The sequence below is a fragment of the Taurulus bubalis genome (genome assembly GCF_910589615.1).
Source record: "Taurulus bubalis genome assembly, chromosome: 20".
NCBI lineage: Eukaryota > Metazoa > Chordata > Actinopteri > Perciformes > Cottidae > Taurulus > Taurulus bubalis.
The window spans coordinates 3,287,574-3,307,143 of NC_136608.1; the positions used below are offsets into that span (position 1 = coordinate 3,287,574).

The 19,570-nt window shown below is 43.5% G+C and overlaps 2 protein-coding genes across 2 annotated transcripts; one reads left to right on the forward strand and one right to left on the reverse strand.

Moving 5' to 3' along the window:
• Nucleotides 1-702: 702 nt before the first annotated feature.
• Nucleotides 703-4,528, reverse strand: LOC306752283 (uncharacterized protein; the record flags this gene model as incomplete). The annotated part of the gene is made up of 7 exons (XM_079236032.1): nt 703-708; nt 1,509-1,651; nt 2,348-2,451; nt 2,713-2,803; nt 2,960-3,029; nt 3,109-3,320; nt 4,387-4,528. The coding sequence occupies 7 exons, from the start codon at nt 4,526-4,528 to the stop codon at nt 703-705; spliced, it is 768 nt and encodes a 255-aa protein (XP_079092158.1).
• Nucleotides 4,529-6,633: 2,105 nt separating this feature from the next.
• Nucleotides 6,634-17,687, forward strand: cmah (cytidine monophospho-N-acetylneuraminic acid hydroxylase; the record flags this gene model as incomplete). The annotated part of the gene is made up of 13 exons (XM_079236033.1): nt 6,634-6,665; nt 7,191-7,224; nt 7,339-7,529; nt 8,609-8,689; nt 8,770-8,836; nt 9,002-9,083; nt 9,177-9,314; nt 11,190-11,325; nt 13,636-13,779; nt 15,166-15,334; nt 16,150-16,266; nt 16,754-16,869; nt 17,561-17,687. 13 exons carry the CDS (start codon nt 6,634-6,636, stop codon nt 17,685-17,687), a joined length of 1,434 nt encoding a protein of 477 aa, XP_079092159.1.
• Nucleotides 17,688-19,570: the final 1,883 nt, after the last annotated feature.

Below are 19,570 nucleotides of genomic sequence, written 5' to 3' on the forward strand. Positions count from 1 at the left end.
TTGATCAAATGACCTTTGACCTCTTGAATAAATGAATGAAAACAACATGCAGTCACAATGTGCAGACAATAAAAATGATTTAAAAAAAACAAAACATGCAGTTATGTTTCGATATAAGACGACATGCCGCAACAGAGTTCAAACTTCTAGAATGCACATCGGAATATTCTGCAGTCAAAGTAGGCTCATCACATCCAGCAATATCCCTCTATGATAACCAAAGAATTATGCATCAGTATGGATTAATAAAATAGTGCTTAAATGCTTACTGGTGTCCCAGTAAGCATTTGAATGGGAAGCAGCCCAGACTGTTACCAGTTACATCTGCGTTTGAAAGGTTGCCCACCATGAGAATAGTGACGGGAAATTAGATTATCCATTAGTGGCATTCAAGCAGGTGCAAACCAAAACCAAAGACAGTACAAAGTAAATAAACAGATGTTCAAAAAGGTGACAGCGTTGGAAACAATGACTGGCGACAGGAAAGCAAAGGAGATACGGGCTCCATTGTCATGTCAGGACAAAGACTAAAACCTGGAGCACTGTGCTGGTTTTACTAATCCTGACCGACATGTCTGGGGTCAGAGGGGAAGAAACGTTTTCTCTACAATCTGCTATTCCTAAAAGCACAAAGTGTGGTGAGAACATGTCCCATGGCCGTGCACACGTCTTTCTGTGAGGGTCATGTGCATCCGCCATCTCTCACTGCTAGAAATCAAGATGTTATCATCATGAGGATGAGTGACGCATAAAAAAAAAAGGAACAATCTAAATAAATGTGGTGGGAAACATGACAAATACAGACGCCTCCATCCCGGGAACGAGAGCTCACAAGCTGAGTAGGAGTAGGGATGCCATCGACCGTCGCATGGCGGGTTTGGGCAGGATGTCCCGTGACGATTCTGTGGTCTCGTAGTGCGGTACCAGGCAGGGGAAATGCGGCGTGTGTGCACAGCGAGTTCATCCGAGTGAACGCTTTCAACGCAGCTGCCGTTAAAGCCTAAGTGCTCCAGCAAACCCGTCACTACTGGCCTTCGAGGGGAGATTGTAGCGCCATGTGCTCCACACATAAAGTTCGTGCTGGTTCCTCGGGAGTGCGGCAGGAAAATAGAGCTCTGTGTGTTTGCTGTTGAGGTTATAATGAAATCTATATGCATATATGTTGTTTTTTTTGGTGATTATGCAGACAGCTTTTTGGAATGAAAGCCTTTCAGGTAATAAATATCGATAGTACTCTGTCACATGTCTGTTCAGTGAGTTCAGTCAGGCCTGGTGCGTCGCCTGAGGCCGGACGCCAGCTGCTCCGCTCCAACCTCCTCAATGTTCCTCTCATACGAGTCCTCTAGCGAAGGCATGAGCTCAGAGCCCTCCAATCCTTCCTCCTCATCCTCATCCTCCTCTTCTTCTTTATTATTATTATCCTCCTCCTCTTCCTCTTCCTCCTCATTCCCATCTTCCTCTTCCTCCTCCTCTGGCACGAGCTCCTTCATCTCTTCTCCTTCTGTTGCGGCTTCATCTTCATCTCCCGAGCTCTTCCGGTAGACTCCCTCGGCCGTCCTCGGAGAGGTCTGCTCGTCCGCCAGAGAAGCCGCCGCGGCCGAGGCGCCGAGCGACTCGATGAGGTCGTCCAGGTTGCGCTCGCAGGTTGCCTCTGAAAAGACAAGCGATGTAACAGTGAAGATACAGTAAAGCTTTAAAGAGGAGCCGGACACAAACTAATTAAAAAGGGACGGTTTGGTTGTATGAGGTTCCTCTCCAAGGTCAGGGTATTACTCTACAGTAGACAGAGGCTCTTTATCAATACCACGTACGGACTTGTGTACTTAACCCTGCGCTCAGTCAAACTGGTTTAACATCCCCTGTGAACAAATAACAAACTCTGAGACCAAAGACTGCTCGTTAGAGCCTCCCAAACAAAATGATAGGGGGCTTACTGCCTATTTTAAAATGATGCTTATCCAAAATATAGCTTTGTCTGGTGTTTCCATTGCATCTGCTTTGCACGTGCAGTCAGTCATCAGACACTGGTGCAAGGTTGTGTTCTGGTCCTTTTGCAAATTAGACTGCCAGCAAGTCAAATCAGATGCAAAACTCTTATTTTTACATATACAGTGTCTCAATGTGGCTGCTCGACTTGAATTTTAAATGTGTGGTTTGTCACTAACCCGGCGTATGTTCTGGATCTTTTTATCTAGTCTGCGGTTCTTCATTGGAGAAAAGAAAGTACTCTCAGTGAGCACACAGAGTACGTATGCTAACATTGGAGGAGTGAGATCTCTGAGCCAACAGGTAACAGTGTGAACAGTAGTTCCTGAGAAAACAGCCAAGAGGCAGCCGGTCAGCCCACCGTTCACGGGAGGACAGTCCATTCCCCGCTTCTTCATCAGGAACCGGATGGTCTGGAGTTGAGACATGATCTCGTTCTTTTGCTCCTGGGCCACCGACTTCACACTGAAGAGAGAAGAAAGAAGAAGAAGAAGAAGAAGGAGGAGCTCCTCTGAGCACGCGGTCAAACGCTGCCCTTTTAGTGGAGGAGGAAAGATTCTGGAATAACTATGATGCTATTCATGGGCCGCCTGTGGAGAGGGTCGGGGGATAGACATATAGTTGTTTAACCAGTGTGTTACACCTGCTAAAAGAAGAAAGGGACAGGGAAGTGGCTCATGTACACAAGGCGTGGCGAACACCACAGCAAACACCGACCCCACTCACCAGTTAGTGAGCGGGTCCAGCTGCGTGAGGATGGAGTTGAGCATCCTCTCCGTCTGCGCCAGCCTTTGTTCCAGCTCGTTCAACTGGCTCTCTGCACGCAGAACACACAGCAGAAATCCCTTATTACATATCTGAATTGCTCACGGTAACCAAATGTATATTTGCATATGTATGTTTCCGCTGTAGTCGAACAGAAACCCCAGCTCACGCGACACAGGCGAGACACACACACACGCGACGCACACACCTGCTTCCACGGACTTTTTGGCTCCCTTGGTAAATTTGTCCTTCTGTGCCTCGTCGTCTGCGGACTTCATCTGAGAGTCGAAAAGAAGTTTTTTTTAACCCTTTTCCAAGCGTGTTAAAGGATCTCATATACACGCCTTTTTACTTTACCTTCAAAAACTTGTAGGCCGCAAACACTCCGACCCCGACGGCGTAGAGCGGCATCAGCGTGAACACGTAGCCCTTGTTGCTGTTGGTCTTGTACTTGTCGCTCTTCATCTCTTGCTCCATCAGCTTCTTCATCTGCTGCATGTTCTCGGCGGTCTGAGACGAGCCGGGCTCGTTCGGGCTGACGGGCTGACCCCTCACCGCGCCCGGGCCCGCTGCCACAAACACAATGACTGCTGTTATTTTCTCATTATAGTCTTGACACAATTAGCAACAGAACATCTGGTAATGTAACGCTTCCGTGATGTCTTTGACCTGTAGTAGCACTATGGAGCTGTTTTTTTATAAGTGGGTCCCATAGACTGTGTAAACGAGGTTGATGTAGTCACTGGTTGGGAGCCTCCAGTTCTGCATTTTGCCACGTGGTTTTTTTTGCAACCAGAACTTAGTGACATGAGAGGCTTAAACAATTAAAAATACATTTTTAGGCAACCAAAATGTCACAAATAACACTGTAAAAGTGTGTGACGTCGTGTTCTAAGAGCTGCAATGGAGATGAAATGTGGCTTGAAGATCTCCAGCAATATGTTTGTGAATGTGTGACGAATCTGGTGACCAGACAGAAAACCGCTGCAGCTGTGAAGTGAAGACAACGCACGCACGCGTAGGGAAACCAGTAGGTTTGAAAACCAGTTGGGGTGTAACACCGGCGCATGGATTTCATTTATAAGTAAAGGCAAGACAGCGACAACATTTTTTTTGTTTTGGTTTTTAATGAAATGTGCATTTTGTGGGCTACAGTTTGTATGTGTAAAGAATGCAGAAATTAAACATAACCCGTAAACTACTGGCAATAAAATGGCAAATAATCTACGTTGAGCGCATATATTTGTAAATCTGATTCTGATGAAGTCAGTGCCTCACCAGCTATAAACCTCACCGCACGTCACTGACACCAGCTATACTGTACTTGAAGTAATTGTGCTGAGTTACACCTTAAAGAGACAGACGTGAACCTTTGAAGACACCGACTGCGCTGCCCGGCATCACTTGCGCGGTGTTTAACGGTGCGCTGCGCCTTTAATAGATGCGCTTTAATGGCGCTGAACATACGCGCAAAAACCCACGTAAACTGTACACACGAGTCTTCTGTCGTGTTCTGGACTTGTTAGTCCACGCGACAGCTGGTGCAAAGCGGGGAGGCACACTAAAGATGTCACGCACAGGCACCCGTACCGCCGTATGTCCGCTTCCCCTCTGCGACAAAAGTAGCGTTCCTACCTTTTTTGGCGTAGCGGGGGTCGAACCGCGTCTCCTTCGCACCAGTCCCGCCGCCGACGCCGAACATCCGGGGCAGCACGACGAACGTGAACAGCACGCCCGTGAACGCCAGGGCGACTTGTTGTGATGTGGACAAAACCATCCTAAAAAAGAAAAGAGAAACAGCGCGAGCACACAGCGCAGCAAAGTGACACCTGAGTGTCGGCTGCTATCACGAAACAGCTGTGCTCACAGTCTCTGCAATAACACAACCAAGGATTTCCGGGAGAGGGATTTTCAAAATAAATGTGTGCAAAAAAAATAGATAGATGTATACTTTATTTATCCCCGAGGGGAAATTCGTTTGTTCGCAAGCAACTTACATATGAGACACAAATAATACAATTAAAAATATCAGAAATGCAAAATACTCAATATATACAACAGAAAAAAACAGTAAATGCTATGGAAGTTTAAAAGCAGTTTATTAATTGACCACTTTAAACACTTGTATACAATAACTTAATAAATAGTGTTGAAGGCACTCTGTTTTAGTTGGATTACATCATTTGCTGTCCTCATGCCCACTGATTGTAAACACATTTATCTTGAAGTAATGCATGCGATGGCTTTAATAGCTCGCTGCATGTGGCTGGTTTCTGTGTTGAAGTCCTCGCAGCACTTTTCCTTTCTAAACCATTTAGGTTTGGCATGGCTGTCGGCTTCTGTGTCCCTGGTTTGTGGAGATATACATAGTGGAATTATACACAGTGTGAATCTTCATTGGAAGAGCTGGGATGTCTGCTCTTTACTCGAAATGTCACTTTTGTTGAATACTGAATTTGAGGGCCTGCGTTTTTTTGGGCGGGGAAATACTTAGGTTCATGTTTTTTTGATATATAAACTGCGCTGAGAAAAATAAATAAAAAAGTGTGTACTGGGTTGATTGGAATAGTCACAGTATCTAATGTCTTATTTGTAGGGCCCTTGCATTTTGCTCTTGCAATGCAACTATTACCTTACCTTCCAAAACCAAACATGTATTGATATTCTCAAATGTATCATATGGTCAATTAGTTTTTAATGGGTGTGATGATTACATACCATATTATGTGCACATTTAGAATAAATACTTTTTTAGCTTTTATTTTGAATGAAACGTACCCACACTTCCGGGACTACTTCGGTGACTTCTTCTTCTTCTCTGGTAACACATCAAGGAAAGGCCGACACTGCCCCCTGCCGGCTTTAGACGTCCCCTACATGTCTGTTTAGAGATGAACTGATGTGCCGGTTTGAAGTGTTAATTAAACTAGAACGGAGACCAATGAGAGCACCTTGGTTAAGCCTCACTAGGAAAACAGCATTACTGCTGTGACAACACATATACAACACATACTTATACTCTAATCCAAATTAATTCAGAGCCTATAAAGCCATATTGAACACACATATTGTCGTCATCATGCTCATCCTCCATGACAGAGGGTTCGGGAACAACGTCTAGATACATAACTATAAAAAATGTATAGTGATGGATCTAATCTTATCTTGTACAGATAAGATTAGATCTGATGCGCACCTGCTGTTGAACATTTCATCCTGTATCTTTGAGACAAAAGACAATACCAGTGTCACACAATGTGTTACTTCTTGAGATATGATCTATATACTGTATGTTGGACTCCGCATTTAAACCGACCTACACATTAAAACGAAATAACATCAATACAATAAAATATAGCTTAAAAAATACCAATTGTTACTCGACACTGGTTGTAAAATCATTAATCAGGCCATTTATTCTTTGCAAAAAAGGAGCAGACCTTCTACAGTCACGTTATGACAATTCTTTCTCCTCGACTGAGCAACCGGATATCGGTTTAGAAAGAAGAAAAAAAAGGAAAGAATGTCTAACACTGTGCTTAGATTAGTGCAAACTCCACACACAGAGAGTGCTTATTTCCGTGCGTGTAAACAGTTTTCATTTCCGCCAGCCACCATTGAAACAACCACTAGTTCTGCGTTATACTTGTTGTGGAAATCCCCAAAACGCCAGAACATCAAATGCCCTTGTGTCTGGGTTCATAATATTATCTGTAGCCGCACACAGCTCGGTGCATTTCACTGGCGGCCGCTTCCAGCGCTACTAGAGCACCAGCAGCCGGTTTAATTCATGCTTTTTCTAACGTCTTTGACCAAAAAAATCAAAAAGTTTTGATTTATACAATAAAAGATCGATACTCGGCTTCCGTGTATCGCGATACTATGCTGAATCGAATTTTCCCCACCCCTAGAAGGTGTGGAGCTGAACTGTGACACAGGTGTACTGCCAGGATCCCTTGAGGGGATTATCTCAAAATGTTATGTGTGTGTGTGTGTGTGTGTGTGTGTGTGTGTGTGTGTGTGTGTGTGTGTGTGTGTGTGTGTGTGTGTGTGTGTGTGTGTGTGGCGCCTTTCTGTATTATGTTGTGATAACACTTTTGATTCAATGACAATAAAGTTGAATCTCAATCTGAATGAAGACCACATCTGTTGTGCATTATTACCACTACACTCACACACATCCCTATGAGGACAAACACCCGCAACCTTTGGGAGTCACAGAGTGAGGCTAGAGCTTTTGGAGGATTTTGGAGGCTAGAGAACTCTGAGCTAGTGCTCGTAGCTACGGCAGTAAATAGTGGAGAACGTTAGCGCGTTTACGTCTTTCATTTATTAACCAATGAGCAAGGCGGGAAATAAAGAAGTAAACACATAAACAGATACAGTTCAGGAGGAAAGGCACTCAGTTGATAACTCCATCAATCGTGTTGTGGATGCAGGAACAGAAGTTTCCTGAAGAGCCAAACTGATGAGGTATCGAAACAAGACGACTTCAAGAGCTCCTGACTTCAGCTGCCTCTCGTCAGTTTGTCAGGGTTGTCAGGTTTGTCCATTGTGACGCGACACTACTGTGAACCTCCCACCCAGGTGACGTACTTGACCCACGCCTGCATGGAGCTGAAGCTGGGGCCGAGGCGGTTCATGTTCGACCCGTGGCTGAAGGGTCCTGCGTTTGCCAGAGGCTGGTGGCTTCTCCATGAGCCTCCAGCAGACTCCCTGCACCGACTGTGTGCAGCAGACCTCATCTACATCAGCCATATGCACTCTGACCACCTCAGGTAAACCTTGACTGTCTGTATAGTCTGCAACCTCATAGATTACTGAGATTGACCAAGACAACCGTGTGAGGGAGTACGTGTAATAGCCTCCTCTTGCTTCGTTTGCGTTGAAAATACCAACTTTTGTATTTTGGCATAATTCCTTTGACTTCCAGATGGGTCTTTATGTAACAAAAGCTATTGTAGCATTCCCAATTAAGGCTTGAATTGTGTCGTCTTTGCCCACCTCTGTTGTAGACAATTGTTGTAGTACCTTGGTCGTAAATATGTCGACGGTAAGGCCTGCCTTGTGGGATGTTGTTGCGAGCAGGTTTGACTTTGCTTGCATCTGAGTGTGGGTGGATGACGTGATAGTTGGGACCACGGCGTCCACCGTATTCCACTTTTTTGGCACATGATCCAGTCCACTGCCAGGAGAAAGAGCATCTGACAGCAGTGGCCGTGGCAAAATGTTCTGTTCGGCAGCCGTTGTGCACTTCTCTACATGATGAGTGTGCCGGTGTGGTTAGTGAAGGATCTGTCTTTCCAGAAGGGAGTTTGTCTAGTTCCCACTTTCCAAGATAAAGTAGCATGTGGTTTTTTGGATGTCTCTCAGGCATCCTTTCTTTGGGAATATTGTACGGTGTCTTCTTCCCCAGTCTTTTGATATTGTCTCTTATTCCCTGATCAGTCAAAATAGAGGGTAAAGCATCTCTATTGATCTTTGTGGATCGGCGTTCAAGGCTTCTGGTGGAGTCCTGCCTGGTTTTTGTTTGTTTATTAGTTCCTTGAGAGCATGGACTCTGTATGGCAGGACTCAGCCACAGGTCTGTCCTGGACTAGTCTGATGTTATATCTGAAGACTGAGCTTCCAAGAGGTTATGGTCTGAAGCTTTGTCTGCTCCTCTTTTTACGTCTGGACGAGATCTTCTGAATTTCTGATGGATGCAGATGTAGTCTGTCTGTCTCTTTTCTAGCACCTCAGTAGTGGAACGGGAATTTAATTTTACTTCAAGGGGTGTTGACATTCAGACAGTTTTTGAAACAATGTACATTTCCCTGGGATTTGTTACATGTTTTGCATCTTTTAACTTTTTTAGTTACCCAACACTGAAAGTCTTGTCGGAGCGGAGGCCAGATATCCCGATTTATGTTGGTGACACATCAAGACCCGTCTTTTGGTCAGTAAAGTGATGCAATTATTATGTTCAAATCTTTGAATTTGTTTTAAATAACTCTCTCTTGGTCCTTGATGCAACAGGTATTTGGAGCAAAGCCAAGTCAAGCTGACCAACATCAATGTTGTTCCTTTTGGTGTCTGGAAAAAAGTAACTCACTGCTGCTCACATCTGGTCAAAGGGCAACGGCGAAAATATTATATAAATATAAACTGTTATAATAAAATAGAAATGAAAATACTCTGTAATTCCTCTATTCTCGAGACTAATAACAGTATTTTGATTCCCATTACCCTGACCCTTGGTTTCTATCAGATTGACGAAGACCTGAGGTTCATGATCCTGATGGATGGAGTGCATCCTGAAATGGACACCTGCATCATTGTTGAATATAAAGGTGGATTATTTTCAATGCTTTTCATATATGAAATGCCAGTTGCCGACTAAAACATTCATAAGATTAAATTGTCCAAATGTGTGTTGATTGCAGGTCACGTGATCCTGAACACTGTGGACTGCACCAGGCCAAACGGAGGCCGGTTACCACAGAACGTGGACCTGATGATGAGCGACTTCGCTGGGGGGGCATCCGGGTTCCCCATGACGTTCTGCGGCGGGAAATACAGTGGTGAGGTCACGTCAGTCCCTCCCTGCTCACCACACCTCACCTATGTTTTGAACTGACACAGAAAGTTATAGCCCTTTGTAGATGTGTCATCAAATTCAGTGAAAACCTCAGTTTACAAGGCACATCTTTGTGACAGGTCTAAAGTTCCCTTATTTAAAGTCAGGGAGCAACGCTTTTATATAAGAAATGTTCTGTTGTTTGTGATTTCAGAAATGTGATCATGCTTATTCTGAACACCATAGACACTCCATGTTTTCATGTGTATACCTCCAGAGGTTTATATTATACAAGGTAAAGATGAATGTCGTCTTTTAAGTTTTGCTGGAGCCAATTCAAACTGTGGAGCCCCTATAGGCTCCAGACCTCTTTTCAGAATCAGAATCAGAAACCGTTTATTTGCCAGGAATGTTTACACAAACGAGGAATTTTTCTCGGTGGAAGGGCATACATTAGACACGAGACAAACAACAATCAACAATCAAAGACAACAACGTGCAATGATATTAAATCAAGTATAAGATAAAGTGCTCAGACGAACATAACGTTAATGTAAGTGTATGTTAAAGTGACATGTGTGTTTAAGTGTATGTTAAGTGGTGTGAGTGTTTAAATATGAAGTGTGCAGTGAAGTGGCCGGTAAGAAGAAAGAAAAGAAAGGAAAGAGAGGCATGAAAAAAAATAGTCCGAAAAATAGTCCTGGGGTGAAAAATAGTCCGAAAAATAGTCCGAAAAATAGTCCTGTGACAGAATCAGTCAGTGGGGGACCCGGGCTCTGTTTATGAGCCCGACTGCCAATGGGAAGAAACTGTTGGTGTGGCGTGAGGTCTTGGTCCTGATGGACCTCAACCTCCTGCCAGAGGGAAGGGACTCAACCAGGTTGTGTCCAGGGTGAGAGGGGTCAGCTGCGATCTTCCTAGCGTCCTTCCTTTCCTCTGTGTTTGAGTCGTCGTAGGAACCCCAAATGAATTCCAATACTTGTGTTTATTGTATGTATTTGCGCCGCAAAGTCTTATTATTAAGATATGTTGATCATAACTATAAACATCCAGCATGAGTTTGAGCAAGGTGTATCAAAAAGGAGTCCTCGAGAGTTCCAGAGTTTTTAAAACAGTATTGTTCGGTGCCCTAACAACATCCCACAGACTAATAGTGCGCCTTTTTAGAAAGATTAAGATCTAAAGCATTGAAATCTGTAACAATAAACACAATCCAGGAAAGCATTGGCATGTTAGGAAGCATTTTCAGTCAAAAAAACATGTTTTTCGGTTCAAAAATGGAAAAATGACCCACTTTGTGCCAAGACAGTGTCTGATTCAGTCGAGCCTCAAAATGATCAGCTGTTTCCGCATGTGTTGTATGACGTGGTCTAAGCTGCTGTAAACGGACCAATGAGACCGTAGGAAAAATAGATCAGAAAAAGCTTTGGCCGTGTTTGTAACTGTAGAGATACTAATAGGTTTGTAGCGATATGGATTGCTTTGTTAGACTCCCACAGGCCCGTATGGTTACAGGGATGTGTCTTTGACAGAAATCTGACATTGTAAGGGTTACTTATAAAGGCTTTAGAAAAACGTTAAAACCGCCACGGCAAGTTAGGGAGTTTACGTAAATAATTAAACTTGTAAACCACAGCCCTCATCTCACAAGGGTTACGGTATTGTAGCAATTTATATGAATTCAACCAATTTTTGGTTGCGGAGATATGCAAGGAGCCGTTTTTAAAACATACCGGGCGAACCGGGGGCAGTTTCAAACGGGTTAACTGAAATACAAAGGAAAAAAACCATGACCAATTATAGTTGCATTCCACCCAAGGTCAGTGTGCACCACACGGCTGACATTAAGATGAGAACTCCTCTTTATGTCTGTGCCCAGATTCCTGGAAGGCAAGCTTCATCAAGAACGAACGAAAGAAGCTGCTGAATTACAAAGCTCTGCTGGTGAAGTCCCTCCAGCCGGCCATCTACTGCCCGTTCGCTGGCTATTTCGTGGAGGCTCATCCATCAGACAGGTAGAGTTTGTACAGAGGGGTTGGCCACCGTTATCTAGACCAGTGATTGTCAACCACTGTGCCGCGGCACACAAGTATGCCGTGAGAGATCCAATTTCACTTAATTGGTCCAACAAAATATTATTTAGCTGGCGCAAATAATTTTCCATTGTTGAGCGTCTGAGCCTACAATATAGTGGCTGGCCTAGTAATTTCCTATAGAACAGGTCTGCACTTTGTTCTGCTATTAAACAAACTAAACGGCCGCATGTTATTGATCGTACACGACAGCTTGTCATTTCTGGGTCGCGTTACAACTCTTCTCTGCTCTGTGTCGCGCACGGCGGCGTTCCGCCCCGATGCACTCTCACTGTTAAAGCCTAACAGTTCATGTATTTGCAGGTCAAGACAAACATCCTGGAGCTCCATCAATGACGTTTCTGACTTCACATATCGAGGCTCTGGGAATATTCTTCCAAAAGCCCGAAAAACACACTGCAGTGACAAAGCCTGCACACTTTGTGGTCGTCATTAAAATAAATGAACACCATGTTTCTTTTAAGTCACTATTTATTAAACTGGGGCGTATTACATGTTACGCTTGTGCAGCCACGACTCACCGATTCTTGTCATTTCGCTAAAAGCCGATCTTTATGAGATCTCCCTCCGTGAGGTCGGCTTTCCTGCTGCTGCGTCTCTCAACATGGAGCATGAATTGAGAGCCGTAGCAAATCTACAACCTCGTTTTAAAAAGAGTTGGAGAGGAAAGCAGCTCACTGCAGCCACTAATGCTGATACAACCTGATGCTCACACATCTGCACTCATTCTGTTTTGCAAAAAAATAGCTTGTTGTTTTCCACAATAAGCTATTTAGTAGTAACTAAACATGAGTTATTTTTTGCACGGATATAACTTTATTTTAATTTTTCTAGGGTAAGTGATAACACATGGTGTTTGTCTGATGGAGCAATCTGGTTGAATTGACTTTGTAGTACTGTGAGGTATTACTTTGTAGTACTGTGAGGTACCACGATGTAGTACTGTGAGGTATTACTTTGTAGTACTGTGAGGTACCACGATGTAGTACTGTGAGGTATTACTTTGTAGTACTGTGAGGTACCACGGTGTAGTACTGTGAGGTACCACGATGTAGTACTGTGAGGTACCACGGTGTAGTACTGTGAGGTACCACGATGTAGTACTGTGAGGTACCACGATGTAGTACTGTGAGGTACCACGGTGTAGTACTGTGAGGTACCACGGTGTAGTACTGTGAGGTACCACGATGTAGTACTGTGAGGTATTACTTTGTAGTACTGTGAGGTACCACGATGTAGTACTGTGAGGTATTACTTTGTAGTACTGTGAGGTACCACGGTGTAGTACTGTGAGGTACCACGATGTAGTACTGTGAGGTACCACGATGTAGTACTGTGAGGTACCACGGTGTAGTACTGTGAGGTACCACGGTGTAGTACTGTGAGGTACCACGATGTAGTACTGTGAGGTACCACGGTGTAGTACTGTGAGGTACCACGATGTAGTACTGTGAGGTACCACGGTGTAGTACTGTGAGGTACCACGATGTAGTACTGTGAGGTACCACGGTGTAGTACTGTGAGGTACCACGATGTAGTACTGTGAGGTATCACGATGTAGTACTGTGAGGTATCACGATGTAGTACTGTGAGGTACCACGATGTAGTACTGTGAGGTACCACGATGTAGTACTGTGAGGTATCACGATGTAGTACTGTGAGGTATCACGATGTAGTACTGTGAGGTACCACGATGTAGTACTGTGAGGTACCACGATGTAGTACTGTGAGGTATCACGATGTCCGTCTGTCTGTCAGTCGCTCCCCCTGAAGCTGTAAACCAGGGGAAACACTGAATACTCTTCTATGCCAGTAGGTAGCGCACTAATTACTTACCACATATGCTGTATTATGCTACAATGTGACATTCTGTAACCTTTTGGGTTGTTGGTGTGCCGCAGGATTTTTTTATTGTAGAAAATGTGCCGCGGCTCAAAAAAGGTTGAAAAACACTGATCTAGACAATAACAGTCTAGATAACGAACAGCCAAGAAGAAATTGGTTTGATCAAGCCTTCATATTTCCCAGAGGTCACAGTTGATGCAGCGGGTATTTTCAGCTCAATATCAGACTTGGTTAAGAGTTGATATGCATTTTATCTTGGAAAATAAATGACAACATGAATGAACTGTAACTGCTGAGCAGTAACTTCCTGCACCTGATGTATTGGTCTTCCTAGGTCCTCGTACAGTTGTCTGTTTGTCTATGTTTATCCTGCATGTGTGTGTACAGATACATAAGGGAAACAAATGTGAAGAACAGTCCCGAGGACCTCAATGCGCTCATCAATAAGTTCTCACCAGACATCAAGACATGGACGCCCAAGCCAGGCGCTGTGCTGGACCTTGGCCTGGCTCTGAGAGACCCCACTGACAGGTTGTCAACCACTGATCATACTGTTTACTCAGTCAGGACACGAAAAAAAAGTGATTGTTTCGTTTTGGCCATGATTTCTACTTGGTATAATAACGTTCTATCTATGTCGGTTGATATGTGGGAACATGTTATCATCGCCACAAGGAAGAATCAGACCAGCCCAACAGTTTATCTAGAGTAGACTATCCCAAGTAAACCACTTAATTCAACACATCTGAAATGTAATTTACAATCTTATATTACAAAGGAACACTGTCTACGCACAGTACAGCACAGTACAGTCGGTTGATGTGTTTAATGGGTGTATTGCTGCTATGAACCCAAGGATTGCAAGGTTAAAAATTGTGCATTTTGGACCCGTTCAATATTAGTAAACTTGAATAAAGGGCTGTTTCAGGCTTCTGCGGACTGGGTCCAGCATGTGGTCTGCGGCGAGCCATAATGCTGCGTTCACACCAAAAGAGCTGCGAATTTTTCGCATGCAAAGTCAATGCACAGATGCGAATGGTTGCGAACAACGCAAATTTCCGCCGCGCAGCGCGGCGTGAATGGCGCGAATAACGCGAATGGCCTGAGAAATTCACCTCATTCGCCCAAGTTGAGATTTTCAACTCTTGCGAAAAATTTGCTGTGAAGTTCGGTGTGAACGTATCATTACAGGCCACGTGGCTCATTGACAGCAGTTCACTTGGATGTACTAACGCTACAACACAACTCCCCAAACGACCACATGCTCTGAACGGCCACGCCCCGAACAGGCACTGCCCTAATCATTGGTTCACGTTCCATTGTTTTGCATTATCAACATTTGCTGTTGCCTGGAGTCAATGCATTGTTTCAAACATTACTCCGATTGCCGTAAAAGTCGGGTTACAAGCCGGGTTACGCTACTACCTTCGGTCAGAGTCCCCGTTAGCTCCCCGCTGTAGCCAGCGCTCCTGCTAGCGCTCCGCTAGCTCGCTGCTAGCTCCCCGACAACCAGCGAAGGTAGCGGGACCAGCCCCGGCTCGATACCCGACTCAGTCAGAGGGGACGCGGGCAGTAGCAGCAGCGGGGAGCTAGCAGCAGAGCTAGCAGCAGTGCTAGTGTCCCCGCTAGCACTGCTGCTAGCACTGCTGCTAGCGGGGACACACTCCGGCCAGCGGGGACACTGACCGGAGGCAGGAGCGGCTTCTAACCCGACTTTTACAGTACTTTGAGAGGTAATACTGCCACTGCTATCACTATAAGCCGCACGAGTGGCAGGTGAGAACTGAAAGCTTAACAGACGTAGCAACAGTAACTGAGGCGTGAGGCTTAGCAAAAGATCAAATAACTTGGTGAGTAACTAATAACGTTCATCTCATTTTCATGTGAATATCTCCTTGAATACATGACCAAACATAGTGAGGCCATCACCAATCCACCTGCCAGTGCAAAAATCTACAAGGACAGTTGGGATTTGCACTTATATGTGGATGAGCTAAACAGCGCCATCAGCTGTGAGATATTTAAACATCATAGCTGGACCCAGTTGTATTACACCTGGGCAGGCTTCCAAAACTACGACCTCGTTGTGCGCTAAATACGCTTTCTTCTCTGACCTTTTGAAACAGCTATCACGTTTACCTTTTGGCTCTTCTTTGGCGTACGCTTTCCTGAGCATTGTTGGTGCATAATAATGGTCTGACCAACCTGATTCTGGTGCTTTGTTCTCCTTCAGAGTTGTGGCGTGAACGAGTTGCCTGCTGTTACGGCAACATCACAAGTTCAATTCCAGCTAGTGACTTTTCCACGCCATCCCGCCTTTTTGCCCTTACTTCCTATCACGCTCTGCTTCCTTCTCTTGGCCCTATAAGGCTCTGAGACATTTTCTCCGAGCAGAGTTATTCTTAAGTTTGTTCATGGGAATGTTTGTTCATGGGAATGTTATTATTATGAATGAAATTAATTATTATTATTACATTTTGAACTCATGGTAAAGTTGGGTAAACCCAGAGGAATAATCATCTGGGGACCATTAATGTGTGTACACAGTGAGATTTAAAAAGATAGCGCTCTGCTCAGCTTTCCCAACCCCGTTTGTCTCTTCCAGCTCTGTGGCGCTTATTATGAGTTTATTATGAGTTTATTATGAGCTTATTATGAGTTTATTATGAGTTTATTATGAGCTTATTATGAGTTTATTATGAGTTTATTATGAGCTTATTATGAGTTTATTATGATCTTATTATGAGTTCATTATGAGCTTATTATGAGTTTATTATGAGCTTATTATGAGGTGAAAACTAGTCAAACTGGCTGACGCTCTCTTACTTCCTTTCTGTTGCTTTTTTTCATAAATGGATGTCTGTTTGATCAAATGTAACTGTCCCAACATGTACATTCAAGATGATTGAGACAGATGACGACTTTGAGCCCCTTGCTGAGGGCTGCGACTACTTGGTGGACTTTTTGGATCTGTCGTTCCCCACAAAGAGACCCGACAGGGAGCACTCCTACATCGAGGTGAGACTCCAGAGAGCACAGTGGACAGATCGGTGTCATGTTGTCACGATGTTATTGTCACAGAAACAAAAATAAAAGGTTGCCAGAAAAAAAGGCCCTATGTGGAGACCGGCCCTTAGATTTTCCATTTCCATTACAAATGGACAATAGATAAAGAATAGTTTACATGGTTGCAAAAACAGATATGTATGACTTCATTTCGTGACTTTGCTGTTGCTGCTCTAGAAACAATATTTAGTTATATCTAAATAATAAATACATTCTAATCCTGTTCCCTTAAAATAGCTATCACTACCTTGCAGGCCACCGTAGTTCTCCAACACACAAGGGAGTGGCAGGCGGAGGGATATTTAGTTGGTTACAATCTGCAACTCGCCACAAAATGTCGTGTAATCTGACACACTGCTCCTTTTAAAGACGTGCGTGGCATTTCTTTTGCAGAATGATAAAACATTTTGAGAAACATGCGTATTCCCCTTCCTTGCAGATTAAAAACAGGATTGGGGTGATGAGGCATGTGGTGCTGCACGGCCTTCTCTGGGATGATCTGTACATCGGCTTCCAGAACCGCATAAGCAGAGACCCGGATGTCTACCACCACAAGTACACGCATTTGACCTTTTATATCAAAAACATCAAGGTTCATAAAAACATTAAAAAAACCTGGAAACAACTGCCTTCATCTTTTTCTCTTCAACTGATAATGCAACTACTCCCTGTGTGCTTACACTTCAACTGACACTTCCACTGCTTTCATCCTCTTATTGTTTGAGAAATCATCTGCTTTCTCCTCAGCTCACACTTCCAGCTCCATTTACCAAACTTTGACAGTTTCAGTTCCCTTTCAGCCTTTTCACTTCAACTTCACTCAGCTCTTACACTTCAATCATCACTTCAACTTCATTACGTGCTGAAACTCTAACGTGAAATCATCTTTGTCTTTTAAACTTCCATTTGAACTGCATTTTCAGCTTCTTTTGCTAACTGGATATTGAATGCCACTTCAACTTCTTTCGGTATAACAACTACCTCAACAACACATTTCCGACTGGAAGCACGCCTGTGTTTCTTTGCGTCATTCCATTTGAAACATTTTGAAGTACATCATTAGTATTACATCTTCTGAGCCTTGATAAACTAATAATACGGGTTTCAATTTGATCGGATTTCTCTGATTCTCCATCCTAAACAACATGGAACACGATGAACACTATGTCGGCTCTTGCTTTGATTCATCGCGATGCCCTTTCAATGTCAAATGTTATCAACTTGAATCTGTCGTGTCGGCCTCTAGGTTCTGGAACCACTTCCAGACGGAGCTCCCAGTGCGCGGGCCGGACTGGGACCAGCTCCGGCCGCAGGAGCCTCCCATGCCGGCGCCTGAGGCCGAGAGCCAGGGAGCTACATGTGTCGTGTGTTGAGAGAGACCTGGTGTGTTTGGTCTTTATTACCCGCCTGTCATCATTTAATGTGTCTAGTTTGATCTTTTATTGTTATAACGCATAACCCCTTATCAATCAGTGTAAGAAATGGCCTTATTTACAACCTAATTCTTATTTTTGATTGCTTATAATCTATATTCTATACAATGTTGCACCACTGGCATTGTGTTTGTGTATGTGTTAAAAAAAGAAGATGATTGTTTTTCATTTTATATTTGTATAATCGGGGCTGGATCCATTATTATCATGTTGTATCAATAACACATCAGTGTTCAGTCAAACAAAATTAATAATCTTCATTAACAATCTGTAATGGAAATTAATTAACCTTATCAAGCTCCTTTAGAGAAAACAAATGCGATGTGAAACATTTAAATGTCTTTAAGCATTGTGATAATTTTAGACCTTTTTAGGCCTATTTTTTAAATGTCTTGTGGCTGAATCTGTTATCTGCTGATGCAATATCTTTTGGGATTCATGTATTCACCTGTTATCGTTCCACCCGGATGGCGCTAATTAGACTGGGTCAAGATGAACTCTGCTTTCAATAGTATATTTCAAATACTGTCGAAGAAGTGTACTTTCTGCAAATACATAGAAAGTATACAAAAGTCACGCTTTCACCTATATTTAGGGTTTGAGCGACTGGCATAATCAGTCCGAGAGGACCCTAGTGAAATAGCTGTGTTTCTTATTATGCCGTTTTTTTATTTTTGTACATTGGACTGCTTTTTGGGGGACTTGCCATATTTCAAAAGTCCCCAAATTTGGACCGCTTGTCAGGCCTGGTGAAAATAGTCATCTGATAAAGCTGTAAAAAGAAGTACGAAAAAATGGTTCTCTAGCGCCCCCTAGAAGTTGGACCGGCGACGCCCCTCACACAAAATGTTTTTCTGACTTGAAAAAATTCACACATGTCCATCTCCACCTGCTCTAGAAAAAAGCTTCTCAGACCCATAAAGTCCGCCTATGTTCCGCCATTTTGAATTTTGTGAAAAACACATTCTTGCACTTTTCTCCTACACGCCTGATGGTGTGCATCATGAATGGAGCTGTATCATCAAGACTGAATTTACATTTCTTTGATATCTCATTGCGTCTAGGAGATATTGACCAATTAACCTCTTAGGGGCGTGGCTTGTTTTTAAACACTCATAACATAAAAACTATTTGGACAAACAACTCCAAACTTGGTGTATATGTGCACATTGTATCCCCTAACTTGCAATAAATCAGTCGTCAGATGTAAACAGTAGGGGGCGCTACAGTAATTCGGGCTATTTGTTTTTTTGGGGCACTCCTCCTAGAATATTGACTATGCGCGATCAACTTCAATTCTGTTCAGGGATGATCTCAAGACCCTTATGAGCTTAAATTGTGCGATGCGTGCATTTTCGCCCAACGGCCTCGACGTGGCGTGGACCCAAAGACACACCCACTTTGTGCGGTTCGCTATGTGAGAGAACCCTGTTGTAACTCCAAAGTACCAGATGCTAATAGCCCAAAACTTATGGTACTTTAATGTATTCGCATTGTAATAAAATGTGATCATTTTAAATGGGCATATATGCAGCTGAAACGGGTAGCCTAGTGCATCACACATTTTTCAACATAACATTTTAAAACAATATAGTAATTATGGCCTTTATAAAAATGATTGTTTTGGGGGAGGTGGGGTAGTGCACTATAGGCCCCTGAGACGCGGCTTAAGAGTTTGTCCTTAATGGAAAAAAAAAATCCCCTTACATTACTTTTACTTTTATACTTTTAAGTAGTTTTTAAACCAGTACTTTTACACTTTTACTTAAGTAAAAAGCTTGAGTTGATACTTGCTGCAGGCTGCGCTGCATGTGAACATCCTC